The sequence below is a fragment of the Callorhinus ursinus genome, unplaced genomic scaffold (genome assembly GCF_003265705.2).
Source record: "Callorhinus ursinus isolate GAN/ISIS: 27379988/994484 unplaced genomic scaffold, GSC_fseal_2.0 scaffold51, whole genome shotgun sequence".
NCBI classification, from domain to species: domain Eukaryota; kingdom Metazoa; phylum Chordata; class Mammalia; order Carnivora; family Otariidae; genus Callorhinus; species Callorhinus ursinus.
Window position 1 is genome coordinate 7,430,367 of NW_027397113.1, and position 25,635 is coordinate 7,456,001.

A 25,635-nucleotide genomic window follows, 5' to 3' on the forward strand; every position below is an offset into this window, starting at 1 on the left:
AGAAGAAGAAGAAGAAGAAGAAGAAGAAGAAGAAGAAGAAGAAGAAGGTAGTAGGAAGGGGAAAATAAAGGGGGGAATCAGAGGGGGAGACAAACCATGAGAGACCATGGACTCTGAGAAACAAACTGAGGGTTTTAGAAGGGATAGGAGTGGGGGAATGGGTTAGCCCGGTGATAGGTATTAAGGAGGGCACATATTGCATGGAGAACTGGGTGTTATGTGCAAATAATAAATCATGGAACACTACATCAAAAATAATGATGTAATGTATGGTGACTAACTTAACATAATAAAATAAAATTAATTTTAAAAAACATAAAAAAAGAGCATGTGAAATATAAAGGGTTAAGCCCTACAACTCTACCAAATGGCAGGGGAGCTGCTGGAACTCTCACCAGGTCAGAGGAGTTGACAAGCAGCAGAGTTTACATTTCCTTACCACCTTGATAGTGCAGATGGGAGCAGGGTCCGGGCACCATAGCCAGTCTATTGCCTCAGTGAGCCCACACTAGCCCCAGTTATCCCACCACGGTAGCCTAGTGTGGTGCACACCGTGATATCCCTGGCCAGTGCTCACTATAGCTCCAGCTGTCTCACCTATATGACACAGGTGCAAAGCACCTTGGAACACTTCAGGCCAGCACCACTTTGTTTCCAGATGACTTGCCAGGGAATCCCTAGTGTAGAGCACCCCAGGACCTCACAACCTGAACCCACCTTTGTCCCAGATGACTTGCCAGGGCATCTCCTATGTGGAGTGCCCTGGGACACCTCCTCACCTGGACTGCACCCACCTCAGCTCCAACCACCCTGCCATAGTGTCCCCTGTACAGAGTGCCCTGAGACGCCCTAGCTTGCACCCACTTCAGCTTCACCTGTCCTGCCAAGACCCTCTCTGTGCAGAGAGAACTGAGAACACTCCAGCTTGTGCCCACTTAAGACTCAGCTGTCCTGTTAGGGTGCCTTCTGCACGGAGAGCCCCAGGAACCCTAGGTTTGCACTCACTTCAGCTTCAGCTGTCCTGCCAGGGAACCCTCTGCATGGAGAGCCCTGGGACCACCCTGGCCCATACCCACTTCAACTCTAGGCATCCCACCATGATAGCCCCAGCCCAGAGTGCTCTAGGACCCCTAGCCCACACCAGCCACAGATCTAGCCAGCCAGCACAAGTCACCAGGCACACACAGTCTACACAGGGGATAAGTATACACAGGATGATTCCTTCAAGTTTAGGAGAAGTAGCTGTTCCACCTAGTTCATAAAAACAAACACAAAAAGCCAATAAAAATGAGAAGACAGAGGAACATGCTCCAAATGAAAAAACAAGACAAAACCTCAGAAAAGGAGCTAAATGAAGTGGAGATAACCAATCTACCTCATAAGTTCAAAGTAATGGTCATAAAGATGACCATCAGACTGGAGAGAAGAGTGGATGAATTCAGTGAGAACTTCGACAAAGAGATAGAAAATATTTAAAAAGAACCAATCAGAGTTAAAGAATACAAGAACTGAAATTAAAAAGACACTAGAGGGAATAAACAATAGATTAGAGGATGCAGAAGAACATCTCAGTGATATGGAAGACAGGGTAATGGAAAACACTCACGCTGAACAGCAAAAATAAAAAAGAATTTTTAAAAATGAGGATAGGTTATGGCTCTCTTGAATAACATCAAGCGAACGAACATTCACATTATAAGGACCCCAGAAGAAGAAGAAGAAAGAGGAAGGGGCAGAAAACTTATTTGAAGAAATAAGAGCTGAGAAATTCCCTATCCTGGGGAAAGAAACACATATCCAAGTTTAGGAATCCAGAGAGCCTCAAATAAGATGAACCCAAGTAGTTCCACACCATGACACATAACAATTAAAATGCCAAAGATTAGAGATAAAGAGAGAATTTTATTTATTTTTATTTTTTATTGTTATGTTAGTCACCATACATTACATCATTAGTTTTTGATGTAGTGTTCCATGATTCATTGTTTGTGCATAATACCCAGTGCTCCATGCAGAACATGCCCTCTTTAATACCCATCACCAGGCTAACCCATCCCCCCACCCCCCTCCCCTCTAGAACCCTCAGTTTGTTTTTCAGAGTCCATCGTCTCACATGGTTTGTCTCCCCCTCCGACTTACTCCCCTTCATTCTTCCCCTCCTGCTAAATTTTTCTTGATAAAGAGAGAATTTTAAAAGCAGCAAGAGAAGATTATGCTAAGTGAAATAAGCAGAGAAAGTCAATTATCGTGGTTTTCACTTATTTGTGGAACATAAGGAATACCATGGAGGACATTAGGAGAAGGAAGGGAAAAATGAAGGGGCGGAATCAGAGGGGAAAACGAACCATGAGAGACTATGGACTCCGAGAAACAAACTAAGGGTTTTAGAGGGGAGGGGGTGAAGGGATGGGTTAGCCCGGTGATGGGTATTAAGGAGGGCACGTATTGCATGGAGCACTGGGTGGTTATATGCCAACAATGAATCATGGAACACGACATCAAAAACTAATGATGTAATGTATGGTGACTAGCATAACAAAATAAAATAAAATACATTTAAAAATAAATAAATAAAAGCAGCAAGAGAGAAGCTACTAGTTACATACCAGGGAAACCCCATAAGACTAGAGCTGATTTTTCAGCAGAAACTTTGCAGGCCAGAGGGGAGGGACATGATAGAGTCAAAGTGTTGAAAGGAAAAACAACCCCTACAACCAAGAATACTCTACTCAGCAAGATTACCATTCAGAAGGGAAGAAAAGATAGTTTCCCAGACAAAAGTTTTAAAAGTTCATCCTCACTGGGGGTACTTGGGTGGCACAGTCAGTTAAGAGTCTGACTCTTGGTTTCAGCTCAGGTCGTGATCTCAGGGTCGTAAGATTGAGCCCTGTGTGAAGCTCTGTGCTTAGCGCAGAGTCTGCTTAAGATTCCCTCTCCCTCTCCTTCTGCCCCCTCCCCACACATGTGCATGCACTCTCTCTCTAAAATCAATCAATTAATCAATCAATCAATCAGTCTTTTAAAAAAAAGCTCATCACCATTAAACTGGCCTTGTGAGAAATGTTAAAGTGACTTTTTTCTTTTAAGATTTTATTTATTTATTTGACATAGCAAGAGAGAGTACAAGCAGGAAGAGCAGCAGAGGGAGAAGCAGGCTCCCTGCTTAGCAAGGAGCCCGATGCGGGACTCGATCCCAGGACCCTCGGATCATAACCTGAGCCAAAGGCAGATGCTTAACCGACTGAGCCACCCAGGCATCCCTTAAAGGGACTTCTTTAAGTGGAAAAGAAAAGGCCATAGAGATGAGAAAATTCTGGAAGAAAAAATATTTCATGAGTAAAAGCAAACATACAGTAAATGTAGTAGAGCAATCACTTACAAAGCTAGTATGAAGATTAAAAGAAAAAAGTAATAAAATAATTATATGTAAAGAATTAGTTATGGGGGCTCACACAGTAATTAGATGTAAAATAGGGCAACATATACATAAAATGTGGAGAGGGGAAATAAAAAGGAAGTTCTTTTAGAATGCATTCAAACTCAAGCGATCATCAACTTGATATAGACTACTATATATTTAGGATGCTATATATGAACCTCATATAAACCTGTAATAGATAACACAAAAAATAAAGAGAAAGAAGGCCAAGCACAACATTAAAGAAAGCCATCTATTACAAGGAAAGAGAACAAAAGAAGAGGAAAGGAACAGAGAAGGACTACAAAACAACCAGAAAACAATTAACAAAATGGTAATAAGTACATATATATCAATAATTACTTTAAATGTAAATGATCTAAATGCTCCAATCAAAAGACATAGGGTAACAGAATGAATTAAAAATAACAAGACCTATCCATATGCTGCTTACAAGAGACTCACTTCAGACCTAAAGAAACATACAGACTGAAAGTGAAAGGATAGAAAAAGATATTCCATGCAAATGGAAGCAAAAAAAAAAGCTGGTGTAGCAATACTTACATCAGACAAAACAGACTTTAAACTAAGACTGTAACAAGAGACAGAGAGGGCATTACCTAATGATAAAGGGAGAAGTTCAATAAGAGGATATAACACTGTTGGTGGAAATGCAAATTGGTTCAGAAAACACCATGGAGTTTCCTCACAAATTAAAAATAGAGGGGCATCTGGGTGGCTCAGTCACCTGAGCATCTGACTCTTGATTTCAGTTCAAGTCATGATTTCAGGGTCCTGGGATTAAACCTCACATTTGGCTCCATGTTCAGCAGGGAGTCTGCTTGAGGATTCCCTCCCTCTCCCTCTGCTCCCACCCCCCACTTGTGCTCATGCTCTCTCTCTAAAATAAATAAAATCTTTAAAAAATTAAAAATAGAAATACCATATGATCCACTAATTCCACTACTAGATATTTACCCAAAGAAAACAAAAACACTAATTCAAAAAGATGTATGCACCCCTATGTTTATTGTAGCATTATTTACAATAGTCATGATATAGAAGCAACATAATGTCCACTGATAGATGAGTGGATAAAGAAGATGTGTTATGTGTATAATATATATGTATGTATATGACATATATTTATAATGGAATATTACTCAACCATAAAAATAGAATGAGATTTTGCCATTTGTGACAATCTGGATGGACCTAGAGGATATTGTGCTAAGTGAAATAAGTCAGACAAAAACAAATACCATACATTTTCACTTACATGTGTAATCTAAAAAGCAAAACAAAAAGGAGAAATAGATCCAATAAATACAGAAAATAAACTGATGGTTGTCAGAGGGATGGGAGGTGGGGGATAGGAAAAATGTATGAAGTGGAGTGGGAGGTATAGGCTTCCAGTTATGGAATGAATAAGTCATGAATTAGAAAAGTACAGCATGAGGAATATAGTCAATGGTGGTGTACTAGCATTGTATGGGGACGGTAGCTACACTTGAGAGCATAGCATAACGTATAGAGTTGTTGATTCACTGTGTTGTATATCTGAAACTAATGTAATGTTGTGTGTCAACTATTCCTCAAAAAAAGAAAGAAAAAGCAAGCACTGATAAATTATTGACTACTACATCTGAAATTAATGATGTACTACATATTGGTTAATTGAATTAAAAAAAGAAAGAAAAAGTAATCTTAAAATTCATATGGAAACACAGAAGGCCCTAAACAATCAAAGAATTTTTGAACAGAAACAAAGCTGGAGGCATCACATGTTTTGATGTCAAAATATATTACACAAAGCCACAGTACAGTACTAGTATAAAAACAGACATACAGCCCAATGGAGCAGAATAACAATAAACTCAGCAAACACAGTCACTTGATCTTGGACAGTGGTGCCAAGAATTCATATTAATGGGGACAGGATAGTGCCTTCCATGATCGGTGCTGTGGAAAACTAGATATTGACCTGTAAAAGAATGAAACTGGAAACCTCTTACGATGTACACAAAAATCAACTCACAAAGTGTTAAAGACTAAGATATAAGATCTGAAACAAAGAAACAGAGAACAGAATGGTATTTGCCAGATGCTGGGGTGTGTGGGAAATGGGGACATAGTTGTCAAAAGTATGAAGTTTCACTGATGTGATGTCAATCAGTTCTAGGGATCCACTGTATAGCATAGTGTCTATAGTTACAATATTGTACTATATATTGAAAATTTGCTATTAGTAGGTCTTCTATTGAGTGTTATCACAAAAATAATGAATAAAAAGGGCAGGAGAAAGTTTTAGGAGATGATGGATATGTTTATTGCATGGGTTGTGGTACTGATGTGTGGATGTGTACTTATCAGATTCATCAACTTTTATATATTAAATATGTACAGCTCTTTGTTAATCATACCTCAATAAAGTTGGGTTTTTTTAGATTTTATTTAAATTCAAGTTAGTTAACATATATTGTATTATTAGTTTCAGGGGTAGAATTTTGTGATTCATCACTTGCATAAAGTTGTCTTAAGAAAAATCCTTCAGATGTGCCATTGAACATATTTCCAAAGATGTTTTATTGCTTCTCTTTGGCTGTCTAGACCCTAATCCTCTCCTTTTCCAATTAAACAGGGGAAGATGATGTTTCCTTGTCTCTATGAGAATCTTTCCATCCCCTTTTCATTGCAAACAGAAAAGTTAAAGTTAAGCTCCAAAGAATTTAAACAGGATCTTGAGATATTTGCACACATATGTTCACTGCAGCACTACTCACAATAGCCAAACCGTGGAAACAAACTAAATGTCCATCAGTGGATGAATGGGTAAAGAAAATGTGGCATATACATACGCAGAATATGATTCATCCATAAACAGAGGAAATCCTGCTAGATGCTATAACAGATGAATCTCAAGGACATTTTGTTAAATGAAATAAGGCAGTCACAGAAGGACAAATACCTCACAATTCCACTTATATGAAATATATAAAATATTAAAATAATAAAACAATAAATAGAATGGTGGTTACCAGGGACCAGGGAAAAGGAATATGGGAGATTGCTGTTCAACGGGTATCGAGTTTTAATCATGCAAGATGAAAAAGTTTTAGAAATCATTGTACTTATAGTTAACAATACTGTATCATACAGTTAAAAATTTAAGAAGCTAGATTTCATAATATGTTATGTTATGTTTGTTAATTTTAATATGTCTTGATTTTTCTCTTATTAATACTAAAGTTCCTTGAAACATGGAATTCTGACCCTTACTGCTATTCAGGATCAAGCATCATGACTAGCACATTATAATTTTTTGATAAATAATGTATATGTTCATGACATGATGAATGGTTTACTTAATGATCCACAGCAATATCTGCCTTCCAGACCCAGGGTGGGGGAAAAAAAGACTTCTCTGAGGCATTTCCACTCATCCATGTTCTTGGAACTTGTAATAGGTAGAATGTAAACTCCACAAAGCAGAGATTTGGACTATCGTGGCCAATGCCATATCTCCTGGAGAGAACAGAAGGGACCCAGGGAAGCACGTGGTAAATACCGTTAATGAAAGAGTGTATGACCAACTTAACATGCTCTAGTCTGCATGGTCACTAAGCCTCCCTTCTGCTGGTCTTACTATCCTCAAAAAAGGCCATCAGAATATGAATGTAAAGAAATGGCTTCATTTGGGTTACTTTCTCTAACAAATACACAATCTTTACGATCGTAAACACTAAGAGCTATCTGCTCCTGTTGAGTAAAAGTATCTGTGTTCAGTTCCCAGCAACAGGATATTCTCTCTTTATATTAACTCAGACAATGTGGATGGCCATTGGGACCAGGACAATGAGGTAAGAAGACCTGAAGCCAGACCCGTGTCCCCACCCTTTATTTACTTTATGGACACCAACCAGTGCCTATGTCAGGTCACCGGTTCCCTACATCCCATAACACACTCCCATTCCTGTTCACCTCTATGGTGAGGGCTTCTCCAGCATTCTTCCTTCCATTCCTGTGTGCAGCTTTTCGCAGTGCCTTTAAGCCCTCCTCGAATTTGTTGGTGATAACCAGCCACCGAGCAGACTCTACCAGCCACCTGATCAAAGAAGACAGAGGTGCAGCCAAGTCTCTCGTGTGTCCACACTCTTTGTCCTGAAATGCCTCTCCCTTCCCATCTAATACCTACCTCTTGTTCTGTTATACCAGAAAACACAAACTTACATTCTCTTGTACCGTAACTAAAAAACTGGGAGGATGGCCTCTCCATGCGGTACATTTTCACTACTGGCAACAGAGAGCAGGAGTCATATTGCCCCCTCACTCTTATTCTGGGGAGTATTTTTAGGTTTGGCAAATAAAAATAGTGTCTAGTTAAATCTGAATTTAGATAAACAGTGAATATGAGTAATTGTTGAGTATAACCATCTCCCATGTGGTATTTTGGACCTACTTACGCTGAGAAGTATTTGTTGTTTTTTGAAATTTTACTTGAATGAGACACCCTGTATTCTATCAGGCTAGTAAGTAAAAATACAGAACTCTCAGATAAATAGAAATTTCATATAAACTACAAAAAATTTTTAGTGTAGCTATGCTCCATGCAATATTTGGAATATTATACAAAAAAAATTGTTGTTTACCTGAAATTCAAACTTAACTGAGTGTCCTTGATATTTTCTGGTAACCCTACCTGTTCAGCTGCATGAAGCGTACAGAGGACACTTATTAGGAGAGCATGTGCTCAAGTTGTTAACTAAGAAACAAACAGAATTCTTAGGACCTGATTCCATGTATCTTGCATCCCAGGATCCTCTAAGACAAAGGAAAAAAGAAAGCTTTTACCTTGAGAAAAGAAAGGAGACAAATAACGGTGCAGAAACCACCAGCTGAAGGGTGTGCCAGTCTGGAATGGCAAAAGCCAGTCCTGCCAGGATCATCTGTCCTACACAAGCAGTACAGGCTGCCACTATTATTCCCATGGCTTGGCATCGGGGCACTGTCCATTCTACGACTGAAAGAAAACATGAACAGGATTTTGACTTCAAAGTAGGAATCTCAAAGTCAAAGTCAAGGCCTGGAAAATGTCAAAGATGCAAAGTGTTTACTTACACAGCATAACAGTATTTATCATGATGTTCCCGGTAGAGCAGCCAGCCAGGAAGCGTAGCATGCAGTAAATGACAAAGGTGGGAGCAAAGCCTGCGCAGGTGTCAGCAATGGCCAGCTGCAGGAGGCACCACCTGAGAATTAACTTCCTCCCAAACCTGAGGAACGGGAACCAGTTAGATGGGGGAATAAGAACATCCAGATGGGAAAATTAACAAAAAAGAAGGTACACTTTGAAATTTAGCACGGGTTTTAGTAAGTGAAACTTTGCCCTTGAAACTTTAAAGAATCAACAGCTAGTCAACAGGAGATCTTCCCAGAAGCAACCCACCTGTTTGTAAATAGAGGCTGAGTATAACAAAACTTCTTCCCCAGTCTGTTACCAGATCTTTGAGACCGATTGAAGCCATATGAGACCGGTTGCAATACTGGAAATTTTAACACATCACACATGTCCCTTGTACTAACACAAGCACTTAACACACTGGAGTCTGTGCAGTGTCTAGAACACAAGGGAGCTGCTATGGACTCTGTCCCCTGCTCCCACCCCAATTCATATATTGAAGATCTAATACCCAGTGAAATGGTATTTGGAGATGCGCTTTGAGGGAGCTAATTAGGTTTCAGTGAGGTCATGAGAATAGGGTCCTTATGATGGGGTTAGTGCTCTTACAAGAAGAGAGATTCCTCTCCTCTTCCTGCCATTTGAGGCTATAGCAAGAAGGCAGCTGCCTTGAAGTCAGGAAGACAGCTCTCACCAGGACCCAAATCTCTCTGCACCTAGATCTTGGACTTTCCAGCTTCCGGAACTTGAGAAAATAAATTTCTGTTGTTTAAGCCACCTGGTCTCTGGTGTTTCATTGTGGTAGCCTGAGCTGACTAAGACAAGATCTAAATCTGTACTTGGGACTCTGGGACCACGCAGATCATGGATAAACTACATGAAAGGAATATCCAAGGAACAATACAGCAAAGTTGCTGATGAGTTGCATTAGAGACCCTCTTTGCTATGTCTGGCTTTATAGGCCTTGAACAACATGTTTCCCTAAAATAATAAGTGAACAACTCAGAGAACTTAGAGTGAGTTCTCAGAGGAAAGGATAAGGTGAGATGAGCATAAAGAAACAGAGAAGGAGAAGGTATTTTTATTTTATTTTTTAAAAGATTTTATTTATGGGGCACCTGGGTGGCTCAGTCAGTGAAGCGTCTGCCTTCAGCTCAGGTCATGATCCCAGGGTCCTGGGATGGAGCCCCGCATTGGGCTCCCTGCTCAGTAGGAAGCCTGCTTCTCCCTCACCCACTCCCCCTGCTCGTGTTCCCTCTCTCGCTGTCTCTCTCTCTGTCAAATAAATAAAAATAAAAGAGTGTATTTATTTATCTGAGAGAGAGAGAGAGTGAGCACGAGAGAGAGAGAGTGGCAAGCAGAGGTGAAGGGAGAAGCAGAGTCCCCACTGAGCAGGGAGCCTGACATGGGGCTCAATCCCAGGACCCAGCCCCCCCCAGGTGGGGGGGGTACCAGCGAGAAGGTATTTTTAAAAAGGAAGGAGAATTCTGTTTCACAGTTTTCTGGGAGAGAGGACCTTTCTCTGGACAATGTGGATGATTCTGTGCTGATTCTGTATGACCAGCAGTGGACAAACAGAGGGATTGGACAAAAACCCTGCAATCCTTGCTATGCTTGCAGAATATTTCCATTATAATGCAGTGTTAAATCTTTTATATTCTGAGTATTTATATTACATACATTTGTATTTCCATTTAAAATGGAATAAAATCTATGGAAAGAAAGGCTATGATTAATGAAATAATGTAATGACTAATTGTCACTTATTGTCAAATTATTGGAAAGTCTGGTTAGTCAAAATGAAAAGCAGCTGTATTAAAGATATATCAGGTAGTGATATCTAGGGGCACCTGGGTGGCTCAGTCAGTTAAGTGTCTGCTTTTGGCTCAGGTCATGATCCCAGGGTCCTGGGATTGAGCCCCACGTCAGACTCCCTGCTTAGCAGAGAGTCTGCTTTTCCCTCTCCCCCTGCTCATGATCTCTCTCAAATAAATAAACAAAATAAAAATCTTTAAAATGTAGTGATATTTAGAGTGGCAGGCATTTGGTAACAATCTGGTTGTCCATCACTGAAAAATGGATGAAGAGCACTGTCATAGAAGAATGAACTAGAAGTACATGTAGGAATGTATATATACCTCAAAAAACATAGCATTGGGTGTACAAAAGAAAAAGAATGGGATCATAACACATTTACATACATATATGAATTAAAATATATGTAAACCAAGCAATGTCATTTATTTTGAAAAAACACATATGAATTTAAAGAAATATAGTTAATACATTATAATGACCCCTATTGGGAAGAAGGAAATGGGATTGGAGCATAAGGAAAAAATGAAACAGATACATAGATACATGAAAGGAATTCATGGCCAAACAAATGAGGACACTGTCTCATGAAATGAGTATAATTCAACCATCTGTGGTTGATATCAAAGGAAGAGAAATTTGTGCTGGCAAAATATAAAGATTATTGTTTCATTAATTATTAATTGTTCACTTTGGCTGTATGTTCACCATTGCTTTTTTTTTTTTTCCAGATTCAGAAGAAGATGACTCTTCCCAGCCTTATATTTAAGTTAGAGTCACATGTCTGTGTTCTGACCATGGGCTGCAGACAGAAGTGACCAAGGCCACTTCCAGGCCTATCCATACAAGGTCCACGTGGGTCCTGCTCATTCTCTCTGACAACATGGCTGGAAACAAAAAACGTGCAGATGAAAAAGTCACACGATGGAAGATGCTGTTTCCCTGAGCAACTGCTCAGAGGATGGGGGCCACATGACCCACACCACACTGTGAGGACAGTGAGAATCATGATTTTATTAAAATCCCAATTTTGATTCTAGGGTTCTTACTGTAACTAGCTACCATGGCTAACACAGTAGTGTTTGAATGATTGTATTTGATGAAGATAACTAGAGAAGCTTTGTATGTTTTCTTTTTTGGTATAGGTTTCTCAAATTTATTTGAAAAAAATATTTGAGGGATTCCTGGGTGGCTCAGTTGGTTAAGTGTCCCACTCTTGGTTTTGGCTCAGGTCATGATCTCAGAGTTGTGAGACTGAGCCCCAAGTCAGGCTCTACACTGGGTGTGGAGTCCGCTTAAGATTCTTTTTCTCCCTCTTCCTCTGCCCCTCCCCCCAAGACTGTCTAAAAAATATTTTTTTTAATTGGAAAAGAAAACGTGATGTAGAACTGTAAAGATATGCATAAAAAGAGGTTACAAAATTACATATACACTTTTACCAATTTTATTTAAAACATATATTTCTATGGTGATTAACATAACAATAAAAAATTAAAAAAATAAAAAATAAATAAAACATATTTCTGATGTATGTGGCTCCCACTTGAGTGGACTTGTTCTTAGCTCTTTATTTTGAAAATTGTCAAATATGAAAGTTTAATTGAATATTATAACGAACATTGCTATAAATCTTAAGCAGATTCACCACTAGATAGCACTTTGCTATATTTGCTTTATTTCTTTGCCTTTGTGAACACACACGCACACACACCCCAAACACACCCCCCCACACAAACTCCTTTCTACTGAACCATCTGAATGGCAGTTACAGACCACGTGACACATCACTCCTAATTTTTTTAGCATGCATGTATAAAAAACACAAGTAGTTTCTAGGGGTGCTTGGCTCACTCAGTTGGTTAGGTGTCTGACTCTTGATTCTAGCTCAGCTCATGATCTCAGTTTCTTGAGGTCAAGCCCCGTGGCAGTCTCCGTACTCAGTGGGGAATCTGCTTGAGATTCTCTCTTTCCCTCTCCCTCTGCCCCTTCCCCCCTCTCAAATAAATAAATAAAACTTTAGGATCTCCCTGCTTGGCCATATATTCCCCTTTAATGGGAGGGTCATGGGAAGATGGCGGCTTGGGTATTTATTAGCTGAGTGTAATCTTGGCTAGGGGTTATATTTGGGACAGATGGTTTTCAAGCAGATTCATAGTCAGCATTGTTTTCCTCTACTTGAAATCTCTTGCTGCATGACTAATAGGCACTTCCAGTTTATTACACCCAAACCAGAAGTCTTTACTTTCTCCTCTGTATGTGCTTCATTTCCTGTTTTCCTTCATCTCACTAAATGGTATCAGCATGTATCCATTTGCTCTGGCTGAAGATACAGATTCGATCCTTGATCCTCTATTTGCCACACCAAAGCCTCCTTAAAAATCTTTCTGTCAGCAGACTTCCAATTTCTCTACAACCTTGTGAATGCATGTTATTTTCCATCTTGGTTTTGTTTTGTTTTGTTTTTTGTTTGTTTGTTGTTATTGTTGCTGTTTTAAGATTTTATTTATTTATTTGAGACAGAGAAAGGGAGAGCACAGAGGGAGAGTGAGAAGCAGACTCCCCACTGAGCAGAGAGACTGACACAGGGCTTAATTCCAGGACCCCAGGATCATGACCTGAGCTGAAGGCAGACGCTTAACTGACTGAGCCACCCAGGTGCCCCCCATCTTGTTTTATTGTATTATAGCCATTCTAGTAGTTATGAAGTGTATTTCACTGTGGCTTTGACTTACATTGTTTTCAATATCATGCTGTTGAACGTTTTATTCTTGTGCTCATGCACCATTTGTACATCTTTTTTAAAGAAATGTATATTCAAGTCCTTTGTTCATTTAAAAATTGGGTTTTTTGTATTTTGTTGTTGAGAGTGGGAGTTCTTCATATATGCTGAATATTAAACCCATTCCATTGGTCTATTTTTCTATTTTATGGCTTATATATAATTTACAAATATTTTCTCCCATTACATAGGTTATCATTTCACTCTCTTGATAATGTGTTTTGAGACACAAAAGTTTTCAATTTTTGATGAAGACCAGTCTATCAATTTTGTAATCACTCATGCTTCAGGTGACATATCAAAGAATTCATTGCCAAACCCAAAATCATATAGATTCACCCCCCCCCATTTTCTTTTTTAAGAGTTTTATGGTTTTAGGGGTGTCTGGTTGGCTCAGTCATTAAGTGTCTGCCTTCGGCTCAGGTCATGATCCCAGGGTCCTGGGATTGAGCCCCACATCGGGCTCCCTGCTCAGCAGGAAGCCTGCTTCTCCCTCTCCCACTCCCCCTGCTTGTGTTCTCTCTCTGGCTGTGTCTCTCTCTGTCAAATAAATAAGTAAAATCTTAAAAAAAAAAAAAAAAGGTTTTATGGTTTTAGCTCTTGTATTTAAATCATTAACCCATTTTTGTTAATATTCATTATGGCTTTAGGTAAGGATCCAACTTTATTATTTTGCATGTGGATATCCAGTTGTCATGGCGCCATTTGTGGAAAGGGCTATATTTTACCAACTGAATGATCTTGGCACTCTTTTCAAAAAATGAATCAGCCACAGAGATATGGTTTTATTTTTATTTCTGTAAGTGGGTGGTTCTGTGTTATGGAACTGTTAGAAATGGACACTCTGACTTGGAACACTTTTATAAGCTACATTTACTGTCATCCCTTCAGAGTTCACAGTTTTGAGCTAACATAACTGATGACGTTGTGCTGGTAGGTGGTAAGGGGAACCTGAATTCTCCATATCCCTCAGAAGAGACATGCCTGGAGCTGGCAACTGGCTGTCTAATTCAGAAGTGATACTGTCAAGCACAGGATACTCCAATTTCTAACATCACAAATGGTGACAGCAGTTGTCATTAGATTAATTACATGGTTTAAAACTTACCTTCAAAGCGCTGTTTTTGCAAAAACAAAAATCAAGGTCACTGGAAAAATGTTCTCTATACACCATCAAGACACATGGCTATGGACACAACAGGTTTAGTAGGAATGCCTACCCATCACACTTGGGAAACAGGGACATGGTGATCATGCTCTGGAAATCCATAAGCATTCAGTTCACAGCATCCAGGAGGGACTGAACACGGCCCCCTGGCCAAAGTCTGCAACACCGTTTTACATATCTGTGTCTTCAAATAGGCCAAATCTTATGTCATGAAACATCCTCTCTGTTCCCATAGGTAACTTTTCTCCATCTTCCTAAACCACATGCTGTGTCACCTCCTCTCTAAACCCTGTCCTAAAATGTCCTCATGTCTGATGAAGATGCTGTTTCTGTGCCCTGTACATGGCACTCACAGCTGACAGAGCTTGCTATACTGACTGTGATCCCCCAGGAGTTTCTAGATCCCTGGGGACCAAGGAAGCCCGGGACAGTGTAATTGACAATACGTGTGTCTTAATGGAAGAATGATGTGTTGGTTCAACAAAATACCCCAGTGATCCAGAGACACTCACCTGTCTGATAAATGGCCAAATATCATGCCTCCCACCAGCATTCCACCCATGAATAAGAATTTGGCCATTGATTTCAGTGACTGAGATTCACATATCAGGTCCCACTGGAAGAGAAGGAAACCAGCAAAGGAGTGTGGCATAGTTGTTTATAAGCCCTCAGTGGAAACCTAATTGAAACAGTTTGAATGACACAAGTTTCTTTATATCGGGCTCCCTTCTTCCTCTCCAGCTTCCTTTTTTTTTTTTTTTTTTTTTTTTTGCATTAGCTGACCTTGATCATTCAAGTATCAGCTTAAATACAACTTCCTCTAGGAAGACTCATCTAAACCTGTTGGCTATATTAATGCCTTGTTTTATTTCATATGAAGTGATTCTCAACCTTGGCCACAGAATGCAATCATCTGAAAAGCTTTAAACATTTACTGATGGCAGAGTTTTACCACAGATCTCCTATGGCTGCTCAGGGGTACAATCTGTGCTTGGAGGTTTTGATCAATATCTCGATGTTTCAAATTCGCAAGCGTAACATTTTCAACACATTACATAAATTACTTGCTTAGACTTTGGTCTTCCTAAGAATAAAAGCCATATAATTGCAAGGTCACATCTACTTTTTAGTTCTTAGACTCATTAAATATGTAGATTAGTGGCATTTAATAAAGACATAAAGAATATTTGCTGAAATAATGAAGAATGAACACCACCTGTACAGTGATCAAAGGCTTGAAGCATGTTCATTATTTGTGCTGCCTCTAAACCCCCAGAGTGTGTACTCACAAGAGGTAAATAGGACCTCTTACCTTAGTCACAATGGTGGAAGGGAAGGAGCTTTGGTCGTACACCCAGCCATCCTTACAGGGCTCTACGTCCAACTCACTCGTGTTGGGGAAGGTCCCATTCAGGTGAAGGAGCTGCCACTGGGGATGGATGAAGCGACGACATTTCTCTGGCCTCATGTTTGAGTCCAGTGGGATGGAGATTCTCAGGAGGGCATCTTGGCTGAGGATCCTAGTGCCGTTAGCAGAGACAGTGTCATTGTCGAGGATGTGAACCCAGCAGCGGTGACCAGGGACGGCTGCTGTGAAGTTCTCCAACAAAATATGAGGGTACATCATGAAGCTGGAGAGACAAAGGAAAACCATCTGAAGGATCTGGAATCTCCCTAGGCCTCCAACTTGATCCAGGAGGTCCTGAAAGGCCATCGATGCTGAACAAGTGATTGCCAGTGGAAGGCAAAATGACTTTATTTAGAAAAATTCAAAGGGAGAAAGGTCTCCATTCACTAAGTCACACCAAGCGTGTATTGATCCTGACTCCACTTTTTCCTCAGTGGGCCCCACTTCACCTCTACCAGGGCCACGGAAGCTGATTCTCCAAATTGTTTGGGGATCAGGTAGGTAGCCGTTTTCTTTAAAGTCCCAGAGAAGTATTTTGCTGAGATGCTTCCAGCAGTTGACAAACAGCACTGTTTAAAGGTGTACTTTGTGAAAATTCTTTTCGTCAGCAGTGCCCTGAAGTGGCACTGGACTTTGATCCCCACATCTGTAAATAACATAAAATAAACCTGCTACATGAATCCCAGTTCTCTGCAGAATGTATCACTTGTGAGACTCAAAAGGGAACCGTTTTTTATTTTCCTGTGAAAAGTACTGAAGGTTTAGTGCTTGGCTTGTGTAGTACTGAATTTTGATTAAAAGAGTTAATGAAAATAACTCTGAGTAAACGAAAGCAAGTGAAGTATGGTGCAATCCCTCCCTTGTGGAAAGTGACATTCTGCTTCACTTAAAATCAGACCACGAATTCACAATAAAAATAAGTTAACTCCAAATGTGGGCAGAGTGGGTAGTGACAGAGGGCAGAGGCTAAGCCAATGGTAAGCTCCTAAAGAGGCTGACTTTCACAGGCTTACTGATTCCTTCAGATAACATTTGTGAGGACCTTTTCTGTGCTAGGAATACAGCAGTGGATAAGACAAGGTCTCTAAGGGTCTTATCCTGCAGTGGGTGACAGAGGAACAGAAATAATGACCCTCCGACATTATAAAACCTACACAAGGCAAATTTACCATGGGCTACGGAGGAATTGAGAAAATACAGGAACTGTCATGCTTCTTGGTATTTACCCAAATAAGATGGAAACTTATGTCCACTTAAAACCCTGCACATGGATGTGCGTAGCAGCTTTCTTCATCACTGCCAAAATCTGGACACAATCGAGGTATCCTTCAGCGGGCGAAGGGATTAAATAAACTGTGGTCCTTCCAGACAAGGGGATATCACCCTAAAAAAGAAGAAAAGAAAAAAAATGATCTATCAAGAGAGGAAAAGATATGGATGAGCCATCAATGTAAATTATTAAATCAAAGAAGCCAATCTGAAAAGGCTACATTCTGTTCCTCCAAGGCCGTTACACTGTCTTGGAGAATCTTCCAGTGTGTTTTCTTTCTGCTCTTCGTGTGGCATAACCCCTGTTGCTCCAGCTTCACGTTTGAGAATTCTGTTTTGCTGCCATTTCAAATCCACCATTGAGACATTTGGTGGGTTTAGCACTTCAGCAACTGTACGTCCCAAGTCACACGTTCTCTCTATTGACATATCCTCTTAGACAAGTCATTGTTCTCATGCCTGTCCTTCGTTCTCAAACATATTTAATAATTGCTTTGGAATATTTTTTCTGCTAAGTCTAATATGTGGGAAAACTTGGAAACCATAATGATTACTTCATTTTAGAACATTTTCATCACCTCCCAAAAGGAACAGTTCTATTGACTATTAACATGCAATCCTGATTACCTGTACCCAAACTCTGACAACAATGATACAATTTCTGCCTGCATGAGTTTGTCTCTTTTTGAAAAAATCAATCTCCTTAGGGCCTTTCCACTGATTTTGATGTGGCATTTGTCCTTAATTTGGGAAGATGCTCAGCCATGGTTACTTTCAAGTTTCCACTGGTCTTTTCCCTCATTCTTCTCTCCTGACATTCCCATTACAAGAATATTATACTGTTTGCTGCTGTCTCACATTTACCCATTCTGTTACATTTTAAAATTCTCTTTTCACTTTGCATTTAAGTTTGGAAAGTTTCCACTAACCAGCCTTCAAGCTTATGGATTCTTTTTTTATTATTCAATTAATTAACATATAGTGTATTATTACTCTCAGAAGTAGAGTTCAGTGATTCATCAGTTGCATATAACACCAAGTGCTCATTCCATTATGTGCCCTCCTTAATGCCCATCTTTTTGTGAGGATACAAATGGCATCTTTCATACCCTTTATAAGTCAGAGCAGAAACCTGAAGTCTTTTTCTCTAATTTTGTTAGACTGAGTTCCAAAAGCATAGTAAAACAAAAAACAAAAACTAGGCTGTGTGAAATTCAGAGTTGACAACTATAATGTATTATGTTCAATAATACAAATGGTATATTTGGTAATTTTACAATTTATTTAAAGTAAATGCAATTGTTTGCTCAGTGGCATTAAAATAAATCTGACCCTAATGGCCCTACTTAGACCAAATATTTCTACTAGCTTTTTAGAGATGATTAACATCAGTGCTGTATGTATTTGAAAAGTCAAGTAGTTCGTAAGTTTGTATTATTAGATGATTCATTATTACCTCTAAGAATACCTCCTGCAACATAAATTCCCAAATGCTTGTATTGGCATTCACAGTCTTCTATACAGAAACAATCCAGTTTCTCTACCATGTAAACAGACAAAGTCATCTTAATAGATAACTGAGAAAAATCATAGTGCACTAGAAATTGATATATAACTTCAGTTTGTAAGATTTAAATGCTTGCTTTTAGAAAATTAGCCAGAATACATAACATTCTGTGCAAAGAAAACCAGAAAAATTCTGGATGGTCATAATAGATCACACCACATAACTTAAAATGAAATTGTGTTCTTTATTCAAAGTTACTTTCCAGTTTATTCATTCCTTTGACAACATTAATTTGTGAACCAAAGATTAGATTCTGTTCAGCTGCCACCAGTTATAGTTACAAAATGTTTATTTTGTAGCTGGAAGTTTATTTTATTTATTTATTGCTTATTTATTTTATAGCTAGAAGTTTGTGCTTTTTAAGGCAATCTTGACTCTTCACAAATGTCAGTAACTGAGGCACAGAATAAGCCATTGAAACCCCACATTGACAGATTATCAGATAGAGGCAGTGTCCCTGGGGTGTAACATTGAACAATATACCTTCCTTTGACCAAGGGCAATTCCAAGGGCTAAATCCTGCCATGAGCCACCATCTGTCAAAACTCCCAGTGGTTGGGGGTGTAACATAACTACCCACACAGTCCATCTCATGTGCTGGGTCAATGCATATGATTTATGTAATAAATTCAATCACCACAAAATAACTCCTTTCAGGGAAAACTTACAAATGCAGCTCATCTCAGGTCTGTGAGTGTTATTCATTCTCTCTCTCTCTCTCTCTCTCTCTGCTATAACATATTCTAGGTACCCCTCATAATCCTGGTCTATGAGTCATACCAGGAGCAGTGGCCTAATCTTTGAAAGGTCAGACTTTCTACACACCATGCTCTTTCAAGGGGCTGGCAAGTTCCTATGTCCCTTTACCATCAAAGTTGGACAGGGAGGTACCACGAGGTGCCCCCCAGTGGAACAACTCTGGAGGAAAAGAATATGTAGGCATACTAGAAAGATCAGCTGTACCTCCTGCTGATATTGAGGGTTTATTAATCCAGTCCAATTGGTGACTCCTTTCCTTGGCTTCTGACCTCTTAGCCCACGAAATGGATGTGACAGTGGGGTAGGTAGGCATAATTTAATATATGATGCTCTTCCTGTGTTTACTGGTGAAAATGTTCCTGTTCTGGATATCAAGACTTCTATGCTCATATACATAGCCTGATTTGTAGGGACAAAGGGAACAAAATCCCCAAGTGGAGTACTAGGAGTTTGGTAAACAGGGTATTTCAACTTACACGATTTTGTTCCCAGAACTATTTGTTCTACCTATGGGGAATGAAAAACCATAGAATGGTCATTGATTTAGAGTACGTAATTCAATTTGGAAATAATTTCCAGGTTTTGCATACTATCAACTCCTAGCTGGCTCCTCAGTGCACCTTAAATTTAACAAAGCCATCCCATTGCTCTATGATCCTGGCAGCTTCTATGTGATAGAGTGTGAATTTCAACCAGGAGATCGGAGATCTGGTGGTCATGAAACCACTGCCATGCCTTTTTTTTACACCACATGTCTTCTTTGGCTCGATGAAGTGTATGAATTAGTTTATGTTGGTGAATCAAGTGCTTCTCTGTGCCTTTGAACAGTTATTCTAGCTGAGTTGTAAAGGCAAGAAAGAGAAATACTTAGCCAGAGTCTGGGTTGATTCCAGTCAAGATGAATCACTGCCCTTTGGTCTTGAAAGAGATCTGATATGACCAGTTTGGCATCCCTGTTCTAGTTGGTCTCCTGGAGAAATTTCATTGTGCTGTTGATCTAGCATTGACATATTACTGACCCAGCATTTTTCACTCAGCAGTGGAAGTAGCTAATTCAGACTTAGTCAGTGGGAGCCCATGTTGTTGGATTTATGTATAGCTTCTATTCCTACTGTTCTTTGTCCTGGATATTGGTACAGATTTTGGTACTGTAATATGGAGTTCTACCTCTTGGTAACAAATACCTAAAAACATAGAAGTAGGTGGCCTTAAAACTTGGTAATGGGTAGAAGCTGGAAGGGTTTTGAAGTACATGCTAGAAAATGCCTAGATTGTCCTGAAGAGACTGTTGGCAGAAATATGTATGTTAAAGGCAATTCTTTTGAGATATCAGGAAGAAAAAAAGAGAGAGCTTTAGAGAAAGTTTTTTTGATCTTAGAGAAGGCATACACCATCATGAAGAGAGTATTGGTAGACACATGACGGTTAAAGATGCTCTGGTGAGGTTTCAGATGGACAGACCATGTTACTGGAAATTGGAGGAGAAAAAAACCCTTGTTATAAAATAGTAATGAAGTTGGTTGCATTGTGTTCTAGTGTTTTGTGAAAAGTAGAACTAGGAAGTGATGAACTTGAATATTTAATGAGAAGGTTTCTAAGCAAAGTGTTGAAGGTGCGACCTGGCTTCTCCTTGCTTCTTATAGTAAGATGGAAGAGGAGAGAGATACATAGAAGAAGTAGTAAGCAAATAGTAACCAGAACTTGAATATTTGGAAAATTCTTAGCATAAACATATTGCAAAAAAATGAGAAAGAATGTTCTGGAAAGAACATCAAGAGTGTGGCTGTGCCACCTCTTGCTAAAGTGATTTCAGGTGTGACCCATAAAATCAATCCCCATTGCTGCAGAAGTCAGGGGGGAGATGTGGTTAACAAGGAAAGATCTGGGTAGGATGGGTTGTCTAATGGTTCAGACTTCTGCGGATTGCTTGGGAAGCCAACACATTTTAAGAGAGTTTTATTCTAGCAGAAACACTGCAAGCCTGGACTGGAGACACGAGAAAGAGGGAGAAAAGAAGGAATGCTGTTAGACTCCTCAGATTCTACAGGATGTGTCAATAAAACTATCTGGCTGTGAACATGCATTATCCTTAAAGGAAAGAGAAGAATGCCCTGAACTCAGTTCAGAGTTTGGTGATAGATGTGTCTTCTGCTTGCTAATACCGACAGAGGGTGAATCCCCCAGCAGGGAATAGACTTTGAGTGTATTTCACAACTCTGAGCACAGCCTACCATTAGGTAAATTAACTATGATTTTTCTCAAGGTCCTGTTGCATGAGTTCACGGCCAGGACATGTGAGTAGCAACCGTGTCCAAGTGTGGGCTGCTGTATAAAGGTGCCAGGCAGTGCCCTTAGAAGGAGGAGGGGAAGACCCCTATTCCCTGACTGCTGTGTGGGTGGGCTACACCAGGACTCCAAGTTCTGACCAGTACAGTAGGACCACCCCGGTTGGGGAAGGCGTGGTTCCTCGCAAAAGCAAGTGCAGACTGGGTCTGCAGTCCCTCTGTTGCCGTATACCTTGCTGCTGTCACACCTCAGTCCCCACCTCAGGCCTACAGGATACCAGGGGTCCCACTTCCAGGGCATGATGGCACAAGATCTAACGGCCCGAGCTATGAATGGCTTGAACACCTGGTGCTGGTATCTAAAACACCCAAGGAAGTTACCACCCACCCCTTTGTCGTGGCTATCACTGCAAAGTCTCCAAACCAGTGGAAGACACTAGATGAGGCCCAACTCCTTCTCCATAAGATTGGTATCGTCAAGGGTTTCTCATTTTTTTGAACATAGCAACCCAGATGACCTGGATTTCATACCAAATTCTAAAAAGGCCCCTAATCGACCCTAAATCCAGAGAATTCTTCTTACAGGGACCCCTCCCCCACTGCAATTACAAGTCTGGACTCCTTTATTTCATGGGGCCTCCTATACTATTCAGGAGTCCTGGAGGGAATATACATATGTGGTCTGCCATGAAGGAAACACTCACACAGACTCCCAGAGTTAACAGTGCACACACAGGCAGCCCACAACCCCAGTGCCAGCCCTTGGGTTCCAGACCTTGCGACGCTCCTTGTAGAATACCCTTCCCACTTCCTGGTCCCAGAGCCCCATGCTAACCCTATTGGGAAGCAACACTTAAGATGATTCTAAACAGCTGGTTTACACTGGTAGCTCTGCCATCTGGGGTTTCTAATGATCTTATATCTGGACAGCCCTGGTGCAAACTCCTCTCCCTAAAACAAGCACCTACCTCACTACAGAGCCCAAAACTTCCCCCAACTGTGACTTAGCAGTCTCCCAGAGCATTACCCCTAGGGACTCGGTGGCTCCCTGGAGCTTGTCCCACCTCCTAGGAACAAACACCCATTTACAACTCTGGTGGTTCTATTAGACATAGGAGCTCAAGTCATGATAATTCCAAATAACCCTTCTCAATTCCCCAAGGAAACTTCCTACAGTCTACAAGGCATGGCAGGTAAAACTGTAAAGGGGGTGAATATTAATCTAGACGTGTCTACTGGCATCATATTTCTAGAAGAGTTGCCAGTGTTGGTGCCCCAACTAGCCATCTTTTTCCTATGAGAGGTACAAAGGCCCTCACTCAGTGACACATCTGGGAATAAACTCAAATTCCTGGCCTTTCTCTTGGAAGCTTCCAAATGAGAACCCGCCCAGTTGTCAGGTCTAGTGAAAATGTTAAATACACCAAAATATTGGCTGAAGCAAAGTACAGAAGGCCTTTGGCCCTTCATTAGAGATATGCTTGACCCTGGGGTCATTAGGCCTACCACCTCACGATTTAAAAGCCCTGGACACTGTTAAAACTGACCACCAATGAATAGAGACTAATGATTGACTATCCAAACTTAAATGCACAGGCTCCTGCCATTAAGACCCCATGTCCTGTATTGTAGAGTTAACAGATGATATGCAAAGGCTCAGGGCCTCTCTCTGCTGTCATAGCTGTTGTCAACGTGTTTTATTGGGTTCAAATTACCAAAGACTAACAGTCTCAATTTGCTTCCACTTTTGAGGTGACCCAGTATACCTTTACTCAGCTGCCCACGGGGATCTGAATAGCACCCCCATCACACATAGCTTCTGCAGACAAGATCCAAATCCACTCAAACTAACCCACTGCCACCTTCAACATCATACAGATGACATTCTACCACGGAGGTGTTCTGAAAATGCCACACAGGAAGAGTTACATCTGGTGACACAACATTTATAGCAGAGAGGACATGCCATTGCCCTGGGTACGATCCAAGGACTGGCCACTGCTGCTGGGTTTCCGTGCAGAGTGTGGTCAGCTGAGGGCCACACAGTCACTTCTCTGGAACACATCAACACCTCACCATCAAGCCTCCTGTTTCAGCAGGCACAACACGTGTGAGGTGTGCCCTTTGGGGGGCAACACATTCCACACATATCCATTCTACGTAGGCCCATTGACACCGTTGCAAGCAAATCAGCCTCTTTCCCTCAGGGAGGACCTTACAGCAGGCCCTGCCAATAGTCCATCTGAGCTCAGACTTTTGAGTTGAGTTACTAGAGACACGTGATTATACCTGGTGGAGTTGCTGTCTAAACATGGCTCCATCTGATTGCCCATGGGTTCTGGACCAACTGTCCTCCCTAGACAGCAGCCTGGTATGCACCACATGAGCACCAAATCTTGGCAGCCTACAGGGCCCTTTTAAAGAGGCATTAATGTGCTCAAAGTTCATACTGCTTCATGCACAAGGGCTATCCTGCTTTGGGTCAGAGATTCAACCCAGCAGAGCCTTGGTACGGACCCTGAGGCCTCACTGGGCCCTTCAGGAAAGTGCTAAACCTCATGTTAAGGGCCTTTCCAAATTATAGGATGATGTAGCCTCCCCCGTGCTGAGCCCCTTGCCCACTGGCACTGAGACGCAGCTAGCACCCTCCCCACTGCCAGCCCCTCTAGCAGTCTGGGGAGTCCACTGGAACCAACTATTTACAGTGGAAAAGGAATTGGAGTTTTTCACTGAGAGCAGCAACCTTCTTGTATGCAAGGCAGCCCACTGGGACACTGTAACATCTCATCCTGCTAGTGGCCTATCTCTAGTCGGGAAGGCTTTCCTGGTTCAGTCCAACTAGCAGAATCAGTAGCGATGTGCCTGGCTCCACACAGGCCACAAAAATGAGACTGCCAAGAACACTCCTTTTTTCTGACTTCTGGGCGGTAGCCAATGGGCTCATCGTCTGGCCTAGACAATGGCAAAGGGGCAGTTTCATGATTCAGGGAAAGCCTATCTGGGGTGCCTCATTCGGAGACAAATAGCCAACTCACACATGCTGATTATGGTCATTCGTATCTGCACACACACACACACACACACACACATGCACACACATGAACACATGCAAGCAGACACCAGAAACATATTATAACTACATGGCAGATCCCTATCCAAAGACATGCATGTTTCAAGACCCCACATGAACGACCTCCCAGAGTACCAGACATTGCCGCAAACACAACTATTCCTTCTGAGATGGCATACCCACTAGTGGAGGGGACCTGTATTATATCAGGCCACCGGGGAGTGACAGCCCTCACTGACTGGGTGTGCAGACATGGCCCGTATGGAGCCTTCACCTGGGCTCTAGCCAAAAGTGTGGTAGATAATTGCCTCCTTTGTTCCCAAACAAAACCCTGAAAGTCTCCCAGGCGGAGCCTTGGCCTCCAGGGTGATAGACCCTGCTGGGGATGAAAATGTGTTTCATTGGGCCACTGCTGCCTCCTGCTGGATGTACCCACCATCACTGATACCTTCCCTGGACTCCTGCGGGCAGCTCTCTCCAGCATGCTGCCTCCTATCAGGTGATTTCCTTCTTCACCAGATACGTGTTCATCCCCTTCGATCCACCAGACATTACAGATTCAGATCAAGGTGCCCATTTCACCTCCCAAGTGTTCAATCATGGGCTCTAGAACATGGGATCTCATGGAATTTCCACCTACTTTAAGCGTCCCCCACGGCCAGACATAGACAACAATGGCCTACTCAGAAACAGGCTCCTCAAGCTTTTATGTTTTTTGCTTTTTTAAAGATTTTATTTATTTATTTGAAAGAGAGAGTGTGTGAGCAGGGGGAGGGCAAAGGGAGAGGGAGAAGCAGACTCCCCACTAAGCAGGGAGCCCAATGCCGGGCTCAATCCCAGGACCCTGAGATCAGGACCTGAGCCAGTCAGACACTTAACTGACTGAGCCCCTCCTCAAGCTTTTAAACAATAAGTGGT

General features: G+C 41.2%; 1 protein-coding gene across 1 annotated transcript in view; it reads right to left on the reverse strand.

Moving 5' to 3' along the window:
- The window catches only part of LOC112829484 (organic anion transporter 7-like), a 49,842-nt gene extending 33,527 nt beyond the window's left edge, over positions 1-16,315 (reverse strand). Inside the window, exons 1-5 of the mRNA XM_025879088.2 lie at positions 15,672-16,315; positions 14,872-14,975; positions 8,537-8,691; positions 8,270-8,438; positions 7,400-7,523 (exon numbers count right to left, since the gene is read on the reverse strand). Coding sequence (XP_025734873.1) covers positions 7,400-7,523; positions 8,270-8,438; positions 8,537-8,691; positions 14,872-14,975; positions 15,672-16,073 — 954 coding nt within the window. The 5' untranslated portion in view covers positions 16,074-16,315. The remainder of the gene's footprint in view (positions 1-7,399; positions 7,524-8,269; positions 8,439-8,536; positions 8,692-14,871; positions 14,976-15,671) is intronic.
- Positions 16,316-25,635: the final 9,320 nt, after the last annotated feature.